This window comes from Genypterus blacodes, unplaced genomic scaffold (genome assembly GCF_046128005.1).
Source record: "Genypterus blacodes isolate CSIRO-AG114 ecotype Tasmania unplaced genomic scaffold, CSIRO-AGI_Gbla_v1 ptg000214l_1, whole genome shotgun sequence".
NCBI lineage: Eukaryota > Metazoa > Chordata > Actinopteri > Ophidiiformes > Ophidiidae > Genypterus > Genypterus blacodes.
Genome location: NW_027467013.1, coordinates 3,271,371 through 3,295,988, shown reverse-complemented (window position 1 = coordinate 3,295,988; position 24,618 = coordinate 3,271,371). Strand labels below are relative to the sequence as shown.

General features: G+C 45.4%; 1 protein-coding gene across 1 annotated transcript; it reads left to right on the top strand.

Moving 5' to 3' along the window:
- The first annotated feature begins 15,564 nt into the window (after positions 1 to 15,564).
- On the top strand, positions 15,565 to 22,372 carry LOC143015877 (indian hedgehog B protein-like). The gene is made up of 4 exons (XM_076170004.1): positions 15,565 to 16,482; positions 17,925 to 18,082; positions 18,227 to 18,330; positions 20,340 to 22,372. The coding sequence occupies exons 1-4, from the start codon at positions 16,168 to 16,170 to the stop codon at positions 21,071 to 21,073; spliced, it is 1,311 nt and encodes a 436-aa protein (XP_076026119.1). The 5' UTR covers positions 15,565 to 16,167; the 3' UTR covers positions 21,074 to 22,372.
- Positions 22,373 to 24,618: the final 2,246 nt, after the last annotated feature.

Genomic DNA, 24,618 nt, shown 5'->3' with positions numbered 1-24,618 from the left:
GCGCCGTCCGGTTCGAACACATGAGCGCTTCGAACCTTTAAACGAGACAAAGAACAACAGGATAAATATGATAAAAAACAAGAAACAATATAACAAAGCACCGCAACACAGTAACAGAGGTGAAGATCAGTGTGTGACGGCACCTCGGCAGTGCCTCGGCAGTGCCCTGGAAGCAAACTGGCATCTCTGCAGCTGCCAGTCCGCTTTCTTGGTCCATAACTCGGGGTTCCTAAGCTGAGACCCCTATGGACTGAGCTACAGCCGCCCACATTAGTTTTTTCTATGAGTGCACATTGCAGCACAGTAAGATGGATGGATGGACATGAGGAATGAGGAACTTCTCCACTGGAGTGTAGTGATGAATGTCTGCTGTTACAAGATAAGGACTTGTTTAGGTCGGAGGTGGATGTATAAGTCACAGCAGCTGAGCACCTCTTTCCTTGAGATCCTCCATAGTTTCTTTTGGCAAGGCTGACATCTACTGGCTGAGGTTGGTTTGTTTACTGCTTATCCACTGTGCCATCAGTCAGAGCCCATATGTGGAAGGCTCTGATCAATCTCAAGCATAATTGTCCGTTTATTCACATGCCCCATCCAAGCTGTATATCTTTTTCTTTCTGTCTAAAAAGTGATTCTAGCTCAGTAATTGCTCAGCAACCATTTTAAAATCAAGATAACAAGGATTTCAAATCAAATTCTTTGACATGAAATCACCTTTTCACAAAACATCCAGAGCTGCAGTGATCCTACCTTCTTTCATTTTCTTGATTTCTTTCTTGATTGAGTTTCATGATTGTTATTCAAAAATCTGAAAAGGTGCCAATCAGTGATGAATTCCCTCACCATGGTGATATCATTGTAAAATGGTGGAGGGCCCAGATGTGAATGAGAGGGATGCGGTCTGCCTCAGGCTAGTAAACAGCACAGTAACACGTCCTTTTAGTTCCTGTGGTCACATTGCTGAGGAGCGTTTAATGTTTAAAGAGAAGGGTGGAGCAGCATTTAGTAAGGAAGCATTTTATATAGATGCCACTGGGCTCAGGGTGGAGTGTGAGAAGGGAAAAGGAGAAAAAGAGAGAGAGAGAGAGAGAGAGAAAATAGATACATGAAGGTGACATGAAGGAACAGAATGGATGGGTGGATGGATGGACAGACGGACAGATGGATGGATGGAGCGATGGATGGATGGATGGATGGATGGATGGATGGATGGATGGATGGATGGATGGATGGACGGACTGATGGACACACGGAAAGATGGACGGTGAAGGATGGATGGATGGACATACGGAGGGATGGATGGACGGTGGCATGCGGTGGAAGTCTGCAGCATGTCAGGAAACCCAAAGCTGGTGCTGTGACTGGCCGTAGTCACGGCAACAGCATAGTTACAATTCCTTCCTGCCACTGACCTCAAACCATCCACCACCACTTCCTGTCCGTATACACACACATATACACACACACACACCTCTAGCCCTATTTAGCTGCTTTTTGACAACTTTTAAAAACCCTCTGACCACGAAAGAAGAAAAGGCCTGTGTGTATGTGTTTGTGCTTTTGTGTATGTGTGTGTGCATGTGTGTGTGTGTGTGTGTACGTGTGTCTGTGCATGTGTCTTCCTGTCTTGTTTATATTTGGAATTCTGACCAAAGGCTGCTGAGTGACTGTAATTCAGATGGACACGTGTATATTAGACACTGAGTCACTATAGTCACGCCAAAACTCGGGTTTGCCCTGCAGTAGTATTAATAATTGTTGTCAATAATGTAAACATTGGATATAGAACAGGGAGGAGTAGTTTTAAATAGTAATGTAATTGATTTTCCCTCCACCAATTAATTATTAAGGCCTGTGGTTTCGTGGAGCTTGGTAATAAGCTTAAACACTCCTAAATGTATTAAACATGCTATTGTGTTCTGAATGTACATGTGCTCCAGGCCTAGGTTGTTATTGTTTTTTAGTTTCAGTGATTTAGGGTTTTTCTCCCATCTATCTACCCAGTAATGAGCAAACGATGTTGTTGAAATTTGAGCGTTGGCCAGCAGAGGGCAGCAAAATGTAATAGTGTTGATGTACAAGCATAACCTGGCTCATCTGTTTAGTCCTGTTTGAATGGACACCATACCAGAAACAGATACAACTCACATTCATCCACACCTGGTTCACACACACACATACACACACACACATTGATCAGGTGTGTATATGCAACGGAACTTGACAATGATTGATAATTAAATATTGATGTATCCGCCAATAGTCTCATTGGCAGATACATTCATTTTAAGTTCATCATTGCTTTAGATTTGTGAAAATTGGATTAATATGACTATTTCTCTCAAAATGATTGATCGTTTCTCCCTCTGAAAATGATTTCTTGTCACGTCCCTCTCTTCTTCTCGCGTGTGTCTTTTCACTCTCATCTACCACGCATTTCTTCCCACCTTCTCTCTCCTCTCCCATCCATCACCAGCGTGCTGACAAATTAAGACGTGTGATTCTCTTTGTGAACGCTTTGCTGCATGGCAGGGAAACTGGGATACAGCTTTTCCTCCCAACACACACACACATACACACATACAAACATACACGTAGCGAGTGTGAGCATTGCAGTATAATAAGCAGAGTGGCAGCCATGTGGTCAGCATTGCCCCATGTGCAATCGTGGAGAAGCCACATGAAGGATTCTGGGTATTAAAGGACAAGCCTTGGTTGGCTGGGAGGGAATCTGTCATGCAACTAGAAAACTGTTTTTCACCCCCACACCTCCCCCTTACTGAAATCCCCTCCTTGTCCCATTTTTTCTCCTGATTCTTCATTTCTTTCATTCTGTGGTATATTAGACTCTGTTGTAATACTCTCCAACTTTAAAATTCGTAGACCACTGGAATGTTCCGTCAAAGAGGTGGGCGTACCCAGGGGGCGGGACAGACCAACATAACCAATTAAGGGGGAGATTGAGGTAAGACGGACAGCTTCTAAATGGTGTAATAACAACCTACTAAAATGTAATTACAATGCAATAGCAATAGACACGTCTAATGACAGGATGTCTATGCCGACGTGATTTCCTAATTATGGCTTTGGCATAATGGGTGACTGTTAACATGGCGTGGAGATTATAGAGAGGTGTCTGAATGCATAGGCCCAACCGCAAGGACCTGTAACAGTGTCGAAGGGCATAATGGGAACGCACAGGTCCTGCCAAGTATTGATCATAGCTGGTACACCAGGTCAATGTGTGTGTGTGTGTGAGAGAGAGAGAGAGAGAGAGAGAGAGAGAGAGAGAGAGAGAGAGAGAGAGAGAGAGAGAGAGAGAGAGAGAGAGAGAGAGAGAGAGAGAGAGAGAGAGAGAGAGAGAGAGAGAGGGGGCCTAAAAGTGAAGTGAAAGTGAAATCATATTGTTGGTTATGGCTCACCTTTTCAGCCTTGGACTCTTCTGTCCATACATTTGACCATCCATTATTGATATCATACAGCTCTCTGTAATGCTGGCTTGTGATTGGTCAGTCGTAACATTCATAATAATGGCGGCTGATAACAGACGCTGCTCATCCAGGTATCTAGACGCCCTATCACATACTCTGTATCCTGCATGCTCCTATGCCAGGAGTTGCCTTTTTTAGCTGTACAAAGTCACCCAGACAACAAGAGAGAACTGCTTTGTTGCTTTTTATCGATGTGTACACTTTTGAGACACCAGGCATCGCTCCATGCAGCACGTGGGAGACTGCAACATTCTGGAGAACCAATCTCTCTATCTCTCTCTCTCTATCTCTCTCTCTCTCTCTCTCTCTCTATTCCCAGGGGGATCTATGTTTTATCCAAAATATCTTGCTCTGACAGAAGTGGTGGAACAGAGTTGTTTCCCCCTCCTCCCTTCCAGTTTCCCATCCGTTTGTTCTAACCGACAGTCAATAAAATGTGCAGTGATTGATTGGGTTGCATTTGTTATTGGTCTTCATGTCCATCCATCCATCCATCCATCCATCCATCCATCCATCCATCCATCCATTCATTCATTCATTCATTCATTCATTCATTCATTCATTCATTCATTCATTCATTCATCCATCCATCCATCCATCCATCCATCCATCCATCCATCCATCTCTAACAAGAGGAGAGGATGGTGGCGTCCATTATTACAGAGCATCCCAGAATAGAGTCTCGTTTTATTACAAGTCCCTCTGGTCGCCGTGGCTACCCAAATTACAGGCCAGCCTTCTCACACATAAAAAAGGTTGTGCTGCCGAAAACCAGCCACCTCAATAAAGGATGGATTAGAAAATCCTTCGCTTTTTTCTCTTCCTTTCCTTTTTGAAAGGTTTTCTGTGCATTTTTTTCCCTCTGGTGTTTTGTTTTATGTTGGGGTGCAGCGGTCTTCTTCAGTGGTTTTGCTCCCCGACCCTGCGGCGGGAAAATACGCTCACTTGTGGGTTTCTGGGAAGGCAGCGGTGGACGAAACATCTGCTGGGAGCAAGATGTATGTAAGTGTGTGTGTGACTGAGTGTGTGTGTGTGTGTGTGTGTGTGTGTGTGTGTGTGTGTGTGTGTGTGTGTGTGTGTGTGTGTGTGTGCATGTAGGGACACTGCCCTGGCATGTTGTTGAAGTGTACAGATGTGCTTGAGTAACAGCAAAAGATTTGGAGATAGTGAGGAAATGCAACATAGCTTTTTAATATCAGTAAATGAATTTCCTTTACTGACCTGAATAACTGACTGACTGGATTACTGACTGACTGACTGACCTGCTGACAGAATGAATGGCTGACTAAATGATTAAATGGCATTGCTGAAATGAGCTCCAACAGTAGAGAGGGCAACAGGAAGCTATTACAGGGAGTTATGATTGGAGGGTTCCTGCTTTGACAAAGTTGTCAAAAAAGGATCAGAAAACTATAATACATAATATATAATAGAGTCAAATGGCCATCTTGACCCATCTTAGCATGAATCCACGATGACTCAAAGGCTTCTTTTGTTGCCATTGGAGCTGGTTGAACCTTATGGTATGTTATGTTAAGGCTAAAAACAGACAATTATTTTATTTCATTCTATTTTAAACAACCTTGACGTTATCCTGGAAAAGTCAAACACTGAGGGAAACGTACTGTCATGTACGTGGAAATCATGAAGTCACTAATAATAATAAATAGCTGCTGTACATGAACCATAGTGGTAATGATGCTGTCGTCTCCATGGCAACGGGATGTGGTCATATCTGGGAAGTAAAAAATTACAGGGATGAGGAGGAAGAAATTAAAGCTGCAGACTGGAAGGATTTGGATGAAGGAGGAGGAGGAGGAGGAGGAGGAGGAGGAGGAGGAACTAGAAAGGATTGTTTTTGAAAGTTTCTTAATTAAACATATTCTGCCTATAGGTCCTAAAGGAGAAACCTGAGCGGTGATGCCGGCTCATTAAACAATATGAGCGCTCTCATGTGGCGTCCCACCAGAAGAAGGCCTATGACCCGTCTCGGGTTCTGACCCACAGTTTAAGAAACCAGGGTTTTACGGGAAGTGTGAATGCGGTGTGTGATGAAAGGATGGGATGAGGTGTGTGTGTGGATGTGTGTGCGTGTGTGTCTACGGTGCACGCTGTCATTATGTCGCTGTGGTTGTGAATGATGTAAGACGCTCTCTAGGGAGTAAACAAGAGCAGCACGCTACAAACAGGGTTAGAGAGGAAAACATGGAGTTCCTGTGAGGCTCTATGATCTGAAAATTGTTAACAAAAAGGGATGGTGTGGTGTTTACGCTTAGAGTCTGTGCCAGAGAAATGATGGAGAAACTTTCTTTAACATTTCACTGCAAGCACTGCTCCTATATGCTGTATATATGGAGGTTATGTTGGATTTCTTAGTTTGTTTGCTTGTATGTTTGTTTGTTTGTGAGCAGGATTATTCATAAAGTTTGACGAAATTTGTGGATCTACTTAAAGTTGCAGGAATATTTTTCAATAAATTTGTCTAGTTTCAAAAGTAAAGTAAGATACGTACACACTTTGAACTATTTTGTATTAAATGCTTGAGACTTTGCAAAAGAAGAAAAACAAAATGATTCCTGCCGTTCAAATTTGAACTGAAACCCACCGACTCATTTTAAAATCCTACACATTCTCTCCTGCAGACTGAGCAGTCATTTAAATTGGAAGAGCAGAGAGGGGAACAATGGCACGATCCCAACAGCTCCAAAATAAAAGAAGATCAAATGAAATGTTGTGGGTAATAATCATTCATTGTTCGCATTCATCTTAAAGACATGAAAATCCAGAAGCAGTCAGTCAAAATAGAAACGGGAGCCTCTTACTCTCTCTCTCTCTCTCTCTCTCTCTCTCCTCCCCCCCCTCGCCCTCCCCCGCCCCACCACCCTACATCGTCCCTGCCTTGTCAATCAGTAGATGGAGGAAAAAGTCATTAAATCTCTCTTCTGGCCATACATATAATTATAGTCTGCCTGTATGTTGCTAAATATGCCCCTGCACTGCTCTGGTCTCCCTGGTCATGTTTTTTCCTCCCACCGGCCTTGTTTGAAGCCCTTATAATTGGCAGAGGCAGCGTGTCAGGATTAGAGGCTGCTAGTTTAAAACCCCGACACCCCCTATTTACCCCCCTCTCCAACCACTGCATTTTATTCATTATTCCATTAGATTTATCTCAGGATATGTAAATAGAAAACCCATTGAAGCATAATCAATAGAAATGAGTAGAAAATTGACTTTGAGATGAATTTGCGTTTGAGCGAATTTGAGTTTGGGTCGGAGCAACATCACCTTAGCGTCCACTTCCTGCTACCGACTGACTTCATTTATAAAACAGCCTTTACAAAGACGATATGTGTCATCAAACCAACCGCAAACCATCTGTCCATCTGTCCGTCCATCCATGCGCTCATCAGTAACCATGATTTTTTTTTTTCTTCCCCCCAGCGTTAATTAAAGCGGGTGTATATTTGCCTGGTGCCGTGCAGACTCAGACGCCTGTGGTCACCTCTCTACCTCTCTCATCTCACCCTACAGGCCTCTTATTCAGGCCAACACGCCACACCATGTAGGGAAAAAGAGAAAAAAGGGGGGGAAAGATGTTTCAATCCACCTCAGATAACAAACTGGTAGAAGAAGAAGTCAGGCCTTGTTTACACTTTCAAATAAGAATTCTGACATTGTGAGCGTCATGGGTGAGAAACCTCCACAGGTTTGAGCGTAGGATGAAGCTGTTTTGGGTGATTTCTACAGCGTCACTACAGACTCACCCTGTCTCACTGGCAGTAGTAAAAAACCTTGTGGGTTTCGACAAGTGAAGGTTGTTTAAGGCATCAAAGCATTCAAAGGTTGAAATGATGGAGCTGATGGTCGGTGATGTCAGCAGAGATGTTGACTTTGTCTGAGTCACAGCTCTTTCTGGTCAGCAGAGCCCCTAATTTTTCGGTCTGTCCGTCTCTGTCTTTCCGTGTCTGTCTCTCCCTCTCTCGCTCTCTCTCTCTCTCTCTCTGTTTTAACCTCTCGCACCATCTCTGTTTTTTGGTTCTTTATCTCACTGTGTTTCATCCGCTCTTCCGCATCTAAATACAGGTCAGTGGGATAACTGCTGCCAAAAAAGTGGAGCGTCCAACTGTGCTGATGGCAGGTTGTGTGTGTTTCTCACCAGAAGTTTGGCTGAGCCGCGTTTCCTCAATAGAACGTCACTCAACAGCAACAGCACATTACAACCTCTGTGTACTCTATGAATTCTGATCAATCTCATTGATAAATGTTCCCAAGATTCTCATTGTGAAGGTTCAATCAAAACTGGATTTATTGGAAGCACCATAGCTTTGTTATTGTTTGGAAAAGGCATAAATAATGTGTTTATGAATGAGGAAATTGATGGTTTCCCGCTGATGACTACGTGCTGAAAATCCAATATCCCTTAGTTGTGTATTCCAAGAGCGATATCTTGTGCATTGACAATGTAATCTTAATAGTGAGATGGTGAAGGGAAATGGGGAGCAGATGTTGATGCAGATGTTGCTGGTGGCTGGTGGGGGCGTAATTATGGGGAAGGTAAAACGAGCGAGCGAGCTGCTGATGGTAAATGAAGTCAAATGAAGACGTTGTCGACTGGGGTGTTATTTTCAGTGAGGCCTGTGTGTCTGTGTGTGTGTGTGTGTGTGTGTGTGTGTGTGTGTGTGCGTGTGTGTGTGCGTGTGTGAGTGACACAGACATGTTTTTCGGCAGACGTTGAGGAAGCGGGAACACACATAGTGACACACACACATATCACACACACACATGCTTGCCTAAATGGTGCAACCTCTGTGTACGTATATGTACTCACACACACACACTTAATCCTACTAAATCACACTTGATCTTCCCCTGTATTACAGCTGAAACGTAGTTAAAGTTGAACAAAGGTGCATAGCTACTTCCTGTAATAATCACAGCTACATTGTAATATACATGTACATTTGTCATATAATAAAGAATAATCAGGAGCCATTCACAGAACTAGAAACTCTATCATCCATGCCACCGTCTCTCAGACATAATAATCACTGCTCCCCTGCAAACCTCCTGTGAAGTTTCCCTAAAGCTGCCTGATGAAGTGTGCAATCCTTTATTCTCCTGTTTTGCCAGGAGGATTATAAAAAGGTGATGACTGAGCGGTTAAACATGTGGCGGCGTGTCACAGTGTGGGAGTGTGTGCAGGTAGAAGAAGAAGCTCCAGACGGGCTGACCTAGTACATCTATACACACACTTTCTAGCATTTTTCTTTGCTATTCAAATCAGCCCAAATGTAAGGATGCTCACTCAGCGCCATGTATTCAGGCTTGTGAACCTTTTTCGTCGAGGTACGTCGCCTCCATCTGTGCGGCTCCATTTAATTCCTGCCTTTAATCTCAGGAAAGACACAAGATGTTTCCCAAACTCCTATTTATTATTTAGGTGAAATGCCTTTAAAAGCAAACAGCAGCGACCCAATGACCTGAATGACTGAGAACCACCACAGACTTTCTTCATCAAAGTTTCATTCTCTCTCTCTCTCTCTCTCTCTCTCTCTCTCTCTCTTACTCGCTCCCTGTGTCTCCGTCTTTTCATTCCGTCTCTTAAACGGTTGTCCCACAGTCTTTCCACTTGTTCAATATTACTGTGCATACCCCCCCCCCCCCTCACCCCCCCTCCTCACCCTGCTCAGAGGTAAACGCCCCCTCCCCCAGACAGCTGTCTCACCACAGCACAGAGCTATGATGTGACATTCTGCTATAAATATAAATAAGTACACACACACATACACACACACACTGAAAGCATAAATGCCATCCCTGTGCAAAACACAGTGCTGCAGTATAAATATTTGAGTACAAATGTGTAATGAATTTATTGATATGTTGCCCATGCCAGCAGGCACTGTTTTGGGCCGCAGAGTGGTGAACCAGTGTGGTGGGATTGAAGTGGTACTGAGGGATTGTGGGAACGCATGTTCCGAGTTAGGCAGCTGACCAATCGGTGGGCTGGAAGCTGAAAGCCGCATCACAGAGAGAGCTACTGATCAGTACCAGTCTTCTCACCATCCATCTCTCTCTCCCTCTCTCTCTCTCTCTCTCCTTCGCTCTCGTTTCTTCACTGTCTTGTTTTTTTTTTCCCGTCTTCATTCCTCCGTCTCTTTTTCCGTCTCTATTCTCCTCCTCTTTCTCCTACCTTGCTCGCTTTGATGGCGTTATACTCTGCTTTGAGACTTCCTTCCTCTTTTTCATGTGCTTCCATCTTTGACACTTCATTTTTCTCACTGACAGCCCCCCCTCTCTCTCCCCTCCCTCCCTCTCCCCCCCTCCCCCTCGTCTTTTCCGCGCCCCCCTACTCTCTCCTTCACCTCCTGCCTCGTTGTCATCACTTGAATGTCACTTAAATGTTATGCTGCTGTTGAGTTGCTCTGGATGTTTCCCTTGTTGGGTCACTGCAGGCAGATCAAATGTGTGATTGTTTAGTATTTGCACATTAAAGAAAAAAAAGCCCCAGTGCATAATGAAAGAAATCTGACTTTGAGACTTTATTTCCAGATTTGTGCACATGGGCCTGTTTCCTGTAAAGCACTCTGACACTTTGACACTTTGTGTAGTTGATTCACAGATTTTGTGACCACATGATGAGGGATATATTAGCTCACAAAACAGTTCACAACATTTAATCAACAACATGAGTTAACAAGCTGCTGATTGAGAGAAAAGAAAGAACAACAACTGAAGGGTGATTGGTTTGAATCCCCAAACTGGTGGCAGCTTTAAACTTTCAGGTTTTTCCCCAATCAGATTCCATCAGTAGGAGGCGCGACATTTCAACGACTAACATCTCCAGTGAACAAATAGTGACACAGCCATTATGTTTGTACTGTAGAGATGTGATAAGGTCTCACTGAATGTGTGTGTGTGGGGAGGTGGGGTCACACTGCCATACACACATTCCAACAGGGGGACACTATGGATGTTGTTGTCTTGTTGTTTTAATTGGGGCAGCCAAGTATCACTTCCTTTTAATAACTCCTCTCCTCTCCTTTCCTTCCTTCTCCCACTCTTTTTCCTCCCACTGTCTCCTTGTGTTTACATCCCTTCCCTCCACTCAGCCGAATCCTCCTGCCTTCCCATTTAACCTCCCGTGACCTCCTCTCTCCTCATCCCTCTCTGTGGACTTTCTTCCATCCTCTTCTCTCATTAACTCTCTCTCTCTCTCTCTCTCTCTCTCTCTCTCTCCCTCTCCCTCTCCCTCTCTCTCTCTCTCTCTCTCTCTCTCTCTCTCTCTTCTCTGCTCTTGCGTTTTCCCAAAACCGCGTCCCTCTGTCCTTCCTCCCGCCCCAATCATGAGAGGTCAGTGTTGTTTTCCTCTGATTCCGGTTGGCGTGACTCGATGAAAGTGTGTGTGTGTGTGTGTGTGTGTGTGTGTGTGTGTGTGTGTGTGTGTGTGTGTGTGTGTGTGTGTGTGTGTGTGTGTGATTCCCTTCAACACTGTGCTTCCCCTCTGTCCATCTGTCAGACCGTTTCTGTGTTTACCTTTGAGCACCAGGGGTAATCATATTGTCACAGCTTATTTCAGGGTGCCCTCTCTCTCTTTCTCTTTCTCTTTCCCTCTCTCTCTCTCTCTCTCTCTCTCTCTCTCTCTTTCCCTCTCTCTCTCACTCTCTCTCTCTCTCTCTCTCTTCCTCTCTCTCTCCCTCTCTCTCTCTCTCATCTTCTCTCTCTCTCTCCATCTCTCTTGCTGCTTATCTCCACAACTCTTTGTTTACATCCTCCTTTTCCTCTTTTCCTCTCCTCTCCTCTCACCTCATCTCTCCCTCTCCCTCTCCCTCTTTCTCACTCGCCCTCCGCCCTTTTTGCCCTCTCTCCCACTTTTTGCCAAGCGCTCTGCAGCCCAGCTGGCATGGTTCTCTCGTGGTGTAGTAAAATATAAATATAATAAGGACGTTTTTGAGCTGGTGAATCCATTCTGAGCAGAGAAACATCACCACAGAGCCCACAGATGTGGCACACGCTCAGGAGAGAGAGCGAGTGAGGCAGAGGGAGAAAAAAAGATCCCTCATTTGACATGGAGAGAGCACACCATGAGCTCCCACTACATTATTGTTGGCATTACCCAGCTCCTTGGCTTGTTATTAGGCCTCTTCATACAGGTTTGACTCAAATCCTTATGTACCATTTTCAAGCAACTTTCCAATCCAGCCTCTCCAGTCCCAGTTCCTGTTTTTTAGACTTTTTAAAAGCTGTCCATGTCCATTAAATTAAGAGATCATGTCCATTTGAAATTCAAGTGCCTCTGTGAGGTAAATGTGTCTGATGCACTGATTTCATTTACAACACTACATCTACTTTGATTGGCACTGATGTCATTATATTTAGTTTTGTTAGTATTCATTCTATTCTGTTCTATATGTCAAGGTGACAGTGTTGGGAATTAGCTAGCTACTAGTTGCAAAACCACAAACTTAAACAACAAATGTAGCTTTTCCAGACGATCTTCAACAGATGTCATTCATTCATTCCTCTGTGAGAACTAAATCTGTTACCGTTTCAAAGTAGCTTTCCCAACATTGCTAGTTGAAGGCCAGAGAGATCCAGAGAAGCACAGTGTGTGTGTGTGTGTGTGTGTGTGTGTGTGTGTGTGTGTGTGACTGTTCACCCGCACAAATGCAACTTTGTGTTCATGTGTTGGTGTGTGTTAGCTGCAGCTACAGTACCTGCCTGTGTGTGTGTGTATGAGCATGTATGTGTGCTCAGCGTCACAGCTCTGTGTAGTCCAGTCCCCTGGGCAGCTCTTTGTTTGCTTTAGCCATGTGGTGGCTAGCCTAGCCCGCTAACTCCAAGACACATTTAGCCTGCGCTCCACTTTTATATCATCCTGCTTTTATTTTCCTTCTGTCTGCTCTCTAACCAGAGCGCCTGCACTCCACTGGCCTAGAGCGAGGCCGGTGCTGGTGCCGCTCTGGGATTACTGATAGACACATTTGGTTATAGTGGTTTGTCACTGGCTGCCATGTTTGCTCCAAAACTGTTTGCTGTCACGCGCCAAATGATGCTAGCTGCCAAAAATGTATGGCAAGAATTGTGAGTGCAACAGATGAGTGCACATACAAGGACGGAGCAGAGCTTTATCCTCCTGCAGTCCATAGAAGCCTACGGGGCGCATAGAAACACACTGTTAGGTGTTTTTTGTGGTCTGGGGTTGGAGGCTGGAGTATGTGGAGGGACAGGAGGAGGAGGAGGAGGAGGAGGAAGAGGGATGGCGGTTTTCGCCACCAGCTGTTGTTACCTTGAGCATAACGTCCTTTAACCCCCATTTCAGCGATCCACCACAAGCCACAAACACGCAAGCTCCCACTAAGTGCAAAACAAGCCCAAACTCACTTGTTTACCAGCTAATGTGCCGTGGAGTCGCTCTCTCTCTCTCTCCTTCCCCGGCTTATTTGCACTCTCACCCCTTGTTTGTCTTTACTTTATAATTTTCCCAGTTGACATTTTGCTACTCTGTGTCCTATTATGGGCGTTTTCCCTTTCCCCTTCATATTCTCTGTCCCCGTCCTTCTGTCTGTCCCCGTCTCTGCGTCTCTGCGTCACCTCCTTCTCACCATCGCCTTTCATCTCCATCTTCCTCCCTCGGTCCTATTCAAAGCCTTTCTTGGTTGGGTCCCAGGGTATGCGTGGGTAACCCCGGTGCCCATGTAAAGGCCCTGTGCTGTGGACTCAGTGAGTCCCAGTGTCAGTAGATGAAAGCGTAGAGATTCTGGGGCTGGCACCCATCTCCTTCTGTCCTGCCACTGCGGCCTCTTATTTCACCGAGAAAATTAATAACTTTAACAAACATCAATGAGCCAGCGCCTGATGCTTGGTTGGTTTGTCAGCTGGCTTGGTGTACGCTGGTGTGTGTGTGCGTGTGTGTGTGTGTACTGTGCGCAGATGCCTGGGTCTGTTTGTCTTTGCATGTGTTTTTGTGGGTTTATATTAGCGTATGTGTCTTTTCTATGTTTGTTCTCATACGTTGCAGCATGTGGGCTGTTCCCCGCAATGAAGAAAGAGGCTGAAAGCAATTGCGTAAGACAGTAATTGACAGATTGACAAAAGTATGAGGGCGAGAGGATTACAGAGGGCTTCCGGCTCGACTCTGGTTTGGTTGATCAGATTGTTGCCTGCTTGAAAGGCCATGGTCTCCTTTCTAGAGGCAGGGAGGAACAGAATGACGGATGGATGAAGGGAGGGATGGATGGATAGGCGAATGTGACCACTTCTGAGGCATTGTCGACAGCCATGCTGAATAGGCAGCAGGCCTGGAGCCACGCCTGTATTTATGGTCTTCAAAGGAAGGATGACACACACTCATACACGCACGCACACACACTCACACACACCCACAAAATGTTGATACTTACAGGAAAACATATGCTTTGTCAAATGTGGGTACACATTTATTTGCATATAGATTATCTGCTGACGCATGCCAGCTCTTACTCAAATACCAACTTTTGCACACAAGTGAAATAAGTAATGCATGAATTAAGAGGCTGACACACACACACACACGTACAAAGGACCGTATGTAATGGTTCACAGCAGCTCTGGAACTGGGTCTTCAAAGACACGAGACTCCAGGATGTCATAGATTAAAATGAGCGTTTCTTGGAAGAATCATGACGAATTCTTCATTCATCAATCTCAGAGTCTGTGATCAACCTGACAGTTATTCCTCAATGAGAGATGCATCAATGTTAGATATCATACAGTCTGACACATAGGGGCGGGGGTCTCAGTTTTTATTAGACCATCTCACTCAGTGTGACATGCAATGAGCCCATCTCACACACAGCTACCTGGAAGCTCTGAACCTGGGATTACAGTGACGCTTATGTGTGTATGAATGTAAAAGTCTGTTGCTTCCCGGTCACATGTCCCTCTCCACCAAAAAGCTGGAAACCAGACCTGCACAACATATCCCGATTTTTGATCAGGCTTCTTTTAACCAGCACATACGTTCCATACTAGGAAAGATCTAATGAATTTACATAAGTGGGAGCTGATGTTCTATTTTGGCCCAGAAGGTAAACACGGCTATAGATGGCTGTTTACTGTGTGTGAATCTCTCTTTGCCTTTCTCTGTTCCATCAAGAGACATGAAAAGCATTGGCACAGCAAAAATACTTTATGGTGTTTACACTTGCAAATAATAAAACAGAAATTGTGGAAACCTCAGCCGTGTACAGTTCACTTCATTCAAGGCACCCTGCCCCGAGGAACAGGGGCAAGACCACTGATTTTCTGCAAGCAAATATTTGAAGAGCTAATTTGGATGGCTGGGTTTACTGGTGTTAAACAGTTATGTTTGTGCATGTTTGCAGCCACGAGGCCGGCCGGCCAACACTGATTGAATATAGAGGTGTAACTTCTCCATTCTAGGATATCTGTATCACTTCATTGATCTGGTTTATGGCTTTATAAGTGATTAAAAAAAGCACATTTTGGTAATGTTGCCTGCTGGGTGTTTGTCTCCAGATCAGTGATCACAGGTTTAAGTCATTTATGCATCCAATCAACAATCAGCCAGCCAGTCTGCAAGTGAATCTGTAAACTGCTCAGTCAGTCAGTCAGATCTGCACCAGTCTGTCACCCAGCAAGTGAACCACCTGATCACGTGGAGCCAGAAACCCTCATCCATTGACCTTCTTCCTTCTTCTTCTTCTCTCGTTTGTAATCACTAAGGGAGGATGATCAGACCATATTTGATTGGTTTAATTGATTGTGATTGGCTGTTATTAACAAATAAATAAATAAATGTCTCGGGCGTTTTCTAGCATGCGTATTTAGGAGTCAAGGGCACAGCGAGACAAAAACAAATAAAAAAGGAAATGCAAAGTGGCAGTAAAGGGCAAAGCTAATGTTTGCCGTTCGCACGCTCGCAAAGTGCAGCGCGGACGGGACTGTGTGTGTGCCCGGGAGGGGCGGGGTGGGTGGCAGGGGAGAGTGAGGAAGAGGAGGGCAGGACTGGCAGGGTGCGGTCTGAAGTGGCAACAGATCGTTTTGGATCACTCAAATCCCCTCAATTCAACTGGAAAGCTGCAGCTCTTTGCACGCTGTCCCGCACGCTGCGTGTGTGTGTGTCAGTGTGTGCGTGCGCGCAGAGGGGGGAAGGTTTGAATCCGAGGCAGGGCACCAGGCAAAGACGGCAGAGGGTTATTGTGACAGACTCCCCGAGGAAAGGAGAGGGAGAGAAACCACAACACTGCAACTTGGATATCAGCAACCTCTCTCTCTCTCTCTCTCGCTCTTTCACTCACTCACTCGCCCACTAAATCGACTTTGAACCTGTTTGTTTAAATACACGGACTTTACAGCCTCAACACTTACAGCAGCGGGACCGAGGGGAGGACGGCGAAGTTTCTCAATCTGGGTAAATTGCGGAGTTGCTTTTTTTAAACAAAACAAAACAAAACAACAGAAAGACAAACTTTTTCCGTGTCCGTGCCAGCCGACAGTGCGCGTCGCAGACTAAATGAGTCTCTGTTGTCCGACTTCCCCGGGCGAGATGTTGCGGCTGTCGCGGACGATGGAGCCGGGAAGCGAACCGGGGAGGCAGTGAAGATCTCTCTCTCTCTCTCTCTCTCTCTCTCCCCCTCTCTCCCCCGGGAGAGTCTTCCCTCCCCCTGGGGCGATGCGGATCTCCTTCCTCCCGCTCACCGCCTCTCTGTGTGCCTCGGTCCTCCTCCTCCTCCTCCTCACACCTGCCTCGGAGGGCTGCGGGCCGGGGAGGGGGTACGGCAAGAGGCGGCTGCCCAAGAAGCTCACCCCGCTGGCGTACAAGCAGTTCAGCCCCAACGTGGCCGAGAAGACCCTGGGAGCCAGCGGGAGACCCGAGGGCAAGATCACCCGCAGCTCCGAGCGCTTCAAGGAGCTCACACCCAATTACAACACCGACATTATCTTCAAAGATGAGGAGAACACCGGCGCTGACCGGCTCATGACCCAGGTGAGGTTCGATCATGGAGCTCTGCCGGTTCTGCCCCCCTTTAGCAGAACCAGACTCCAACCAGAGTCACGCAACTGAACTTACTCCAAGATGTAGGTCAGAGAAACGTGTTACACTGACGCGCCGGCAATGATGGATTATTGATCTCCAATGATATAGATTGATTACGTAACCCTGGTATTTCTTTACTCTCCTTGACGCCGATATCTGCTTTCATTTAAGACTTTCTTATTTTAACTTTATTCAAATTGGTACCAGTTATTCCCAGAGTTCTGTCAGCACAGCTCAGCGTGTGTGCGTGTGTGTGTGTGTGTGTATGAATGGATTGAATAACGTCAGACTGGAGTTGCCGCCATGTCGCATCAGTTGTCTGCTGACTGTTTGCTGTCAGTTCAATGTTTAAACCAGCAGGATTGACTGATCTCATTGACCCTCCGCGCTTCGTTTCACCTCTGGATTCTGCTACCTGATATGCTGCTGCTGCTGCTCTTACTTCCTGGTGCTGTTGCTTTTGAATCCTACACACCCTCATCTTAGTCTATGTATCTAAAGAAAGGTATAAGATTGATGCCTGTGATTAACGTCAGGCTTTGGTGCGTAACATCAGGCTTCCTGTCACCAAAATCTATAAGTATGAGACTCTTTATTATCCATCTGTTCACTTATCCACTGTCTATAGCCCTGATTCTATGTTTATCACTTTAAGGAGCTTTTAAATCCCTTTAAATGGATGTATGCCCATAATGTGAGTTTAAGTTGGTAAAGTAAAGGACAGGTCCCTTATTCCTCCATGTGCTCTACTGGGGGACATGTGAGACAAAGACACTGATCTGTCTCATTCATTCATTCATTCATTCATTCATTCATTCGTGTAGTTAATGACTTTCTTACTTATTTCGTATTCCCAGTCTCATTATTCTCATTAGTTTTAGTTCTTTTTGTTGGACATAATGATGCAATACTTCAGGTTTCATCTGAGCAAATATAGTGGATCTTCATTCTTCTTGTTGTCCCTCTGCTAAATCATCATCAGATCAACTCATTGATGGAGCTGTTTGTACTTTGGCCACACACTTCTGTGTAACATGCAGCAGTGTGCATGTGTGTTTACTGAGTCGTCTTATTATGCTCTCACCACACGCTTCTCAATATGACAGAGATGAACAGAATCTGTATCCGTCTGTCTGGGCTGTTTCCTCCTCTTCCTCTGCGTCTCTTTCACTTTCAACCTTCTGTTCCTCTACCTCGCTCATCTAAGTTGAATGATGATAAACTCTGGTGTCTGACAGCCTCATTCCCTCTCTGACACGTTCGTTATAGATCTTTCTTTGTCAGATGAACGGCTTTAACCAGACACTCCCTCCTCTCTTCAGTCAGTCTCTGTCTCACCCTTCATCAGTTCTAACAGACCACGTTGTTCCTCTCTGTGCCGTCGTCCGCAGCGTTGTAAAGACAAGCTGAACTCTCTGGCCATCGCTGTGATGAACATGTGGCCGGGTGTGAAGCTGAGAGTGACCGAGGGCTGGGACGAGGACGGCCACCACTCAGAGGACTCGCTGCACTATGAGGGCCGAGCCGTCGACATCACCACCTCAGACAGGTACAAGCCCCTGAACGCATCATCACACTCAACATTATGGTGGAAAGGGAAGAAACAAGAGGGAATGACTCGTGTTTGGTTTTAACATTTAAATTGTTACAATCAACCAGTTTATGGGTTACAATCTGATGTTCTCCTTCACAGGGACAGAAACAAATACGCCATGCTGGCCCGGCTGGCAGTAGAAGCCGGATTCGACTGGGTCTACTACGAGTCCAAAGCCCACATTCACTGTAGTGTCAAGTCAGGTAAGACACGGATATGGGCGCGCGTGTGTGTTTGAGTGTGTTTGTGTTTAAAGCTACTAATGAGGTTGGTGATTAGTGATGTGTTAATGCCTCAAGTTGGGCCTCTTTCAGTATCTCTCTCCCTGTGTGTGTGTGTGTGTGTGTGTGTGTGTGTGTGTGTGTGTGTGTGTGTGTGTGTGTGTGGTCTATAGGGATCCAATCAAATGTGGGTGTGCACCTGTGCTCTCTTCTTCACGCTCACTGTCTTCATCTTAAAATCTCTCAGTGCTGGTGACTGTAGACTGTAGTGTCTAATGTGTGGATGGAGACTTGACTTGAGACTTGAGACTTGCTTGTTAAAAGCAGATTAACGCCGCTGGCCACACCTCTGCTACTTTGAGTCACAATTTGACCTCCGACATCAGGCGACATCACCGTCCCACGCTCTGTCAGGAAACCTTAACTCCACATTAACTCACTGCACCTTAAAGTGTCCCAGCGTCTGAGCCATGCAGACAAACATTGACCGCCATGTCTGGTACTACCAGTTATTTGATGCCAAATTACATTCTGGAGTCTGTCCGGGTTTGTCGGCTGTGAGATGATTAACTCTCTCTTTGTTTTGCCGTTGCTTTTCCTCCAGTAGGTTTCTCTCAGATCTCTTATCTGCGTCTTATCACATCCCAGTCACAGCCCTCCTTCCCTGCAGCCTTACAGACACACACACCTTGGGCAAATATTTGGCCGCCTTAAGACTGCTCTAACACACACACACACACACACACCCAAAACCCAATCCATGCCAATTATTTCTATTCTATTGTATTCTACTTTGCCTGCCCTTCCCTTTCAGGTCATTCTGCCTTTATTCCACCTTCCAAAATCCAGCAGAACTCATCGTTGTGGTTCTGAAACACGTCACTGCTATTGTTCTGTGCGTGGGCTTCAATCTACACCATTCACAAATATTGCTGTAATCCAAAAAACTATCAAGCCCTTTGCCTAAGTCTGTGTACTTTCCAGTGTGTGTGTGTGTGTGTGACCCCGGGCCGTGCTTGGACTGCAGTGATACAATCAGCTGGTTATCCATTAGCTCTCGCTGACTGCCTCTCCTTACCACCTCGTCTCGCTGCTTCTTAAAGGGCCACCTTCAGTCCAAACACTCTGAAACTGGATCTAAAGCCACGTATGAGTCTGAGCACTAACGCTGGGCCGACACACACATGTTTCTGTTTGATTTGCCATGATGTGGTGTCGTGACGCCTGAGGGGCTCGGACATGTTTCACAGTAGTTGATTGGGAAGCGTTATCTCCTCTGCATGTTTGCCAATTTGCATGTCGTTAAAGTCCTGAGCACACATTCCTCTGATTCTACAGACGAGTGTTTGACAAACTTCACAAGAAAACGTTATTTTACCGACCAATAGACAAGTCTTAATAATTCTCTTAGGATTCAGCACATGACTCTTAAATGACTGTGACTGACCCGAGTATGACTGAAAACATACAGAACCACACAAACCCAAGATGAAAGGGAAATAATCCCGATAGTCGACCTCTAACCTTTGTTGCCACTATATTAGGTACACCTGTCCAATCCAATCCACCCCATCTTAGAATTTGTGTGTTGAATTGACTATGGTAATGAAAGTGATAGTTTGTGATAGTATTTGTAACTGAGTGTGTGTGTGTGTGTGTTGGTGGGGCTCAGAGGAAGACAGAAACACAGAGACTGAACGCATGGCGTCTCATTATACACGCTAACAATCCACCGCTGACCCACTGAGATAAAGTCGCCCTTGAGTCGGAGTCAAAGTCTGCTTCATAGATCTGTGAGCCACCTGTAATAACCTGCAGGGGAAGATCACACGCGTGATCAACGCGTGATCATCCTGTCCTCTCTACTGTTGTCTCTGTCCGTCCCTCTTTTACTCTCCTTCCCCTAAGTTAAAACATCATCATCACGTGTGAGTAATGGGATAAAACACTCTTCTCTCTCTCTCTCTCTCTCACTCCCTTCATCTCTCCAGAACACTCTGTGGCAGCAAAAACTGGTGGTTGTTTCCCTGGCGACGCTCAGGTGACTGTGGAGGGTGGGACGACCAAGGAGGTCCGCGACCTTCGCCCTGGGGACCGTGTCTTGGCTTCCTCAACCACCGACGGCCACGGCGCCCTTCTATACAGCCCGGTCTTATCCTTTCTGGATCGGCAACCCAACGCCACAAAGACCTTCTACGTCATCGGCACAGCGGCTGGACTTAACATCACGCTCACAGCTGCACACCTGATTTTCGTCACAGACAGGAACTGTGCTCAGGCGCAAATAGACCTGGAGTCAGGTGAAGGGTCAGTGCCCGACCCTGCAGAGGAGGGAAGCGTCGCAGGTCTGAGGACAGTGTTCGCCAGTGACGTCCAGCCGGGACAATGCGTACTTACGACGCGAGGGAGAACGGCGTCAGAGGCGAAGCTCTCCGCTGTGACCCACGTGGAGGAGCGGCGGAGCGGTGGGTTGTACGCCCCGCTCACCCAGCACGGCTCTATCGTGGTGAACGGCGTGCTCGCGTCCTGTTACGCTGTCGTGGACAAGCACCATTTGGCCCACTGGGTCCTGGCCCCGCTGAGGTTCTTCTACAGCCTGATGGGACCTTCAGAACCTCAGAGCGAGGGGCTGCACTGGTACTCTCGGCTGCTGCAGACGCTGGGGGAAACGCTGCTGGGCTCTGGACACTTTCACCCCTGGGGCTTTGAGCAAGGACAAAGATAGGAGGGACACACACACACGTTTCACACTGATTCCTTCACTGTTCTCCATTCAGGAGCACCAAAGCAGAGGCAGAGGCACCAGTTTCCCCTGAATTTGCTCTCCAATGGCCACGTATGACAAATGCCTCAGAGATTATTTGGTACAGACAAGTAGAAACACCAACAGCAGTACAAACATCTACAGCTGCAGAGTCACAGCTGTAAACTCTAAACAGGAACTTTGACTGAAACTAAATTCAAGTCAACGATCAAAACCAATGAACTGTGACTCATAGATGTGGCTTTGAACAAAAAAGTGTTAAATGGAGTAAATCCTTCCTGTGTCCTCTTTCCTTCTGTACTGTATTTAATCCGTCAATATTTATCACCACATACATACTGAGATCAAGCAGAAGCACTGATGTCACTCTGTGTTTTAAGTTCTTTGCTCTGTTCTTCTCAGAATCTTCACTAAAACAATCGATTCTTCACTTTCCTCTCTGCTGCCTTCGCTGTCTATGTTAGAATGAACGAGTAACTTAAACGGATCATTTATGATATGAAAGTTCTTCACAGTGCGGCTGAGGAAGCTGCGGCCATGGGAGGGGCCGCCTGCCACGTGTTGGACATGATTTTGCTCTGGTTTGAGCTTGCAGAGCGACCCGGGGGAATAATCTGTCCTTTGTTTTGCGGTCGATACGTATTGAGCTCTGCTGTCTGATTCCTACGGCTCATTTATACATTTTTTCCTGTTATTATCTGGTATTTTATTTAAGTTTGTGAAATGTTCTTCATTGATGAATCGTCACGTTTGTAGTAGTCGTACACAACACTCAGGCTGTATTCAACTACTGTATCAGGCATAGTATTAAATTACATTAATGTGTCTTCTTAAGTATCACAGGTTATCTGATAGCTCTCCTCTTTTTTCACATCACATCTGTCAATCAAACGCTAAAAATCCAGACTGGCAGAGGTAAACAAAACAAAGTCAGATTTTTAACACTGTGGAAAGCCGATCTGGTTTGCGACACAGTATATGGCTGAGTGGGTAAAGATGAGATCAGGCTCGACATCAGACTCAGTCTCATGCTGCCCACACGTCCACACGCTGGCTGAGCATGTGTGGACTCCAGAAAACCCAAACATTGTTCTGTATGTGTGCTCAAAATTCTGTCAAATATGTATATTAAAGTATTGTTGGAGAAACTATTTAAAGATCTATTTTTAAAAGAATATTGTAAATGTATTATTGTTATTTTGTGGCATCTCTGTGCATACAGTTTGTATTGGAAACATAAAGTTGTTTGTAAAATAAGAATTTCTTGTGTGTTTTTTATATATTTTACACCTTTATCACCCTTTTTCTGGGTGGTATTTGGGGAATTATCTATGAAATTATTACCAATCTACCAACATGTATGGTGATGTGTCTGACAGGTAGGAAGCCAGTGACTGGAGCAGGACTGTTTGTGGTTACAGGGTGGGCTGCTGTTTTGGTTTCAGTACCACGGACAGCAGCAGTAACGCTCCTCTTTCCTCATCCCTTCCTTTCTTCCAGGCGTTTACAGACTGTCCCTGAACACAGCACACCCTGCTGGGCACTGCACTAAACAATGTCAAATCCAAGTACACAATTTAGAAAGACAACTAACTGACTACAATTAGACACACCGAGACTATTCAGAGATGCTATTATAGGCTTGTTAAAATTATGATAGAAAAGACCAAACTATGACCAAACTTGAAGAAGGAAGGAAGAAGGGAAGTAAAGTGAACATGGTATTTCACAACAACCCAGCTAGCAGCCTAGCCGATCAGACTGTTTAGTTCCACACAACCACAGAGCAGCCGGCCAGAGCCCACACACACATCAGCTCTCTGACCAGCAGTTACATTTTAACACGCCATCATATCAGTCCATCTCATTCACACCATAACTCGAAGTATTGAATAAAACTTGCAAACTCACCGGCATTCGGAAGGTTGTAATGTCCTGAAACGACCACCGACAAGATGGGGGCGCTGTCACGGAATCTAAGGCTAATCAATTCGAGTGAATACTACTCTATCCCGCCTTCTCCGATTTGATCGACAGCGTTGTCAACCAATCGTAGAGCTTCAATGTCCGGCTCTGTGGAGCGCAGGTGAACGGATACAGACGGATATATAAAACTCATTTTAGCTTTAACATTGCAGCTTTAAGGTTTTTTTTAAGTTGGAGAGCATGATGTCATAAGGATAACAGTGAAAGGAGGTGAAGGGTAGGCCAACAAACAGCAGAGATCAATGAGCAAATGTAGATTCTAAGTCATCTTTATTATTATTGGTCAGTTAGGTACAGGACAAACTGAAGTCTTATCCCATAGTTCACTGCAGGAGACACTTCTGTAAAGACAGATAGAGACCCAGACCCAGGCGAGACACTCCCCCAAGTTAACAGGTCTGAACGTCTGAATATAAATATGTGAAAGATGCTTTGTGAAAATAAAAGTGCAGGTTTTTACAGGTGGAGCTTGGAAACCATTTGACAAACTGTCCACCTGAGTCTGGCGGTCTGAATGCGTCTCTATGTGTCCCGTCTCCATATATCTGAGTTTAATTTAGTCTGGACCGCGATACACCGGCAACACTTTGAAGCAAGAGCGATGGATCATTCTGACTTATTAAGAAACCAAAAACTTGTTTCAACTGCTTCAAAGTGCTGCAGGTATCAGGGCCTTTAAATTAAGGGTGTTCACACAACAACACATGGGAAGTCAGCATGCTCACAGTAAACTCACATACAGATATGAATGTCTTTATAGAATATGTATCTGTCACAGCTTGGCAAAATTACACTTACACACAACAAATGCACAATAACACCTGGAACCATAATACCAGCCCATGGAGAAAAAAAGACCCAAACACATCTGGGTTTGTCTTTGTCCAATCAGAAAAGCTTAACCCCTTAAAAAGACGAGGTGGTATCGTCCAATCACCTTAGCCAATAGATAAAGAATTTACATTTCTGAAACAAGCCGTAAACACACACACACACACACACACACACACACACACACACACACACTCACACACACATACACGCACACATACACGCACACACACACATCTGAGTAATATCATGAGAGTTATGAATCCCTATTCAGTCAGTGAATGAGTGTGTGTGGAGTTGATTTGAACTACTTATGTGACTAATGACATGACAGTACAAAACACTCCATAACATCTTTAGTTGGCAATATTTGACAGTAACATCAGGCTATACGTAACCGTTGCTTGGCAGCATACAAAAATAAAATAAATTGCTCTGGTGCATATTCAGAATCATCTGCGTTGGAGTGAAGTCGTCTCTATGCAAGCAGGAGGAATTGTTTTCGGCACGTTTCTTTAGAAATCAGTGAGGCTGGCTCAGATATGATAGACTTGATTAGCTTTAGGGTGGAACCGTTTACTGTCTGACTCTTCTGTCGCCTGATAGCGGCTGTGGTTTTGTTCTCGGCGAGCCTGGCTACTGCATATTTGCGTCACGTCAAGAAACACAACCCTGGAAAATGATCGCAC

Excerpts from the sequence above, each read along its gene's own strand:
- LOC143015877 (XM_076170004.1), top strand. The coding sequence starts at position 16,168 with ATGCGGATCTCCTTCCTCCCGCTCACCGCCTCTCTGTGTGCCTCGGTC. Across the intron at positions 16,483-17,924 it reads CTGACCGGCTCATGACCCAG|CGTTGTAAAGACAAGCTGAA; the intron begins GTGAGGTTCGAT and ends CGTCGTCCGCAG. Across the intron at positions 18,083-18,226 it reads GACATCACCACCTCAGACAG|GGACAGAAACAAATACGCCA; the intron begins GTACAAGCCCCT and ends TCTCCTTCACAG.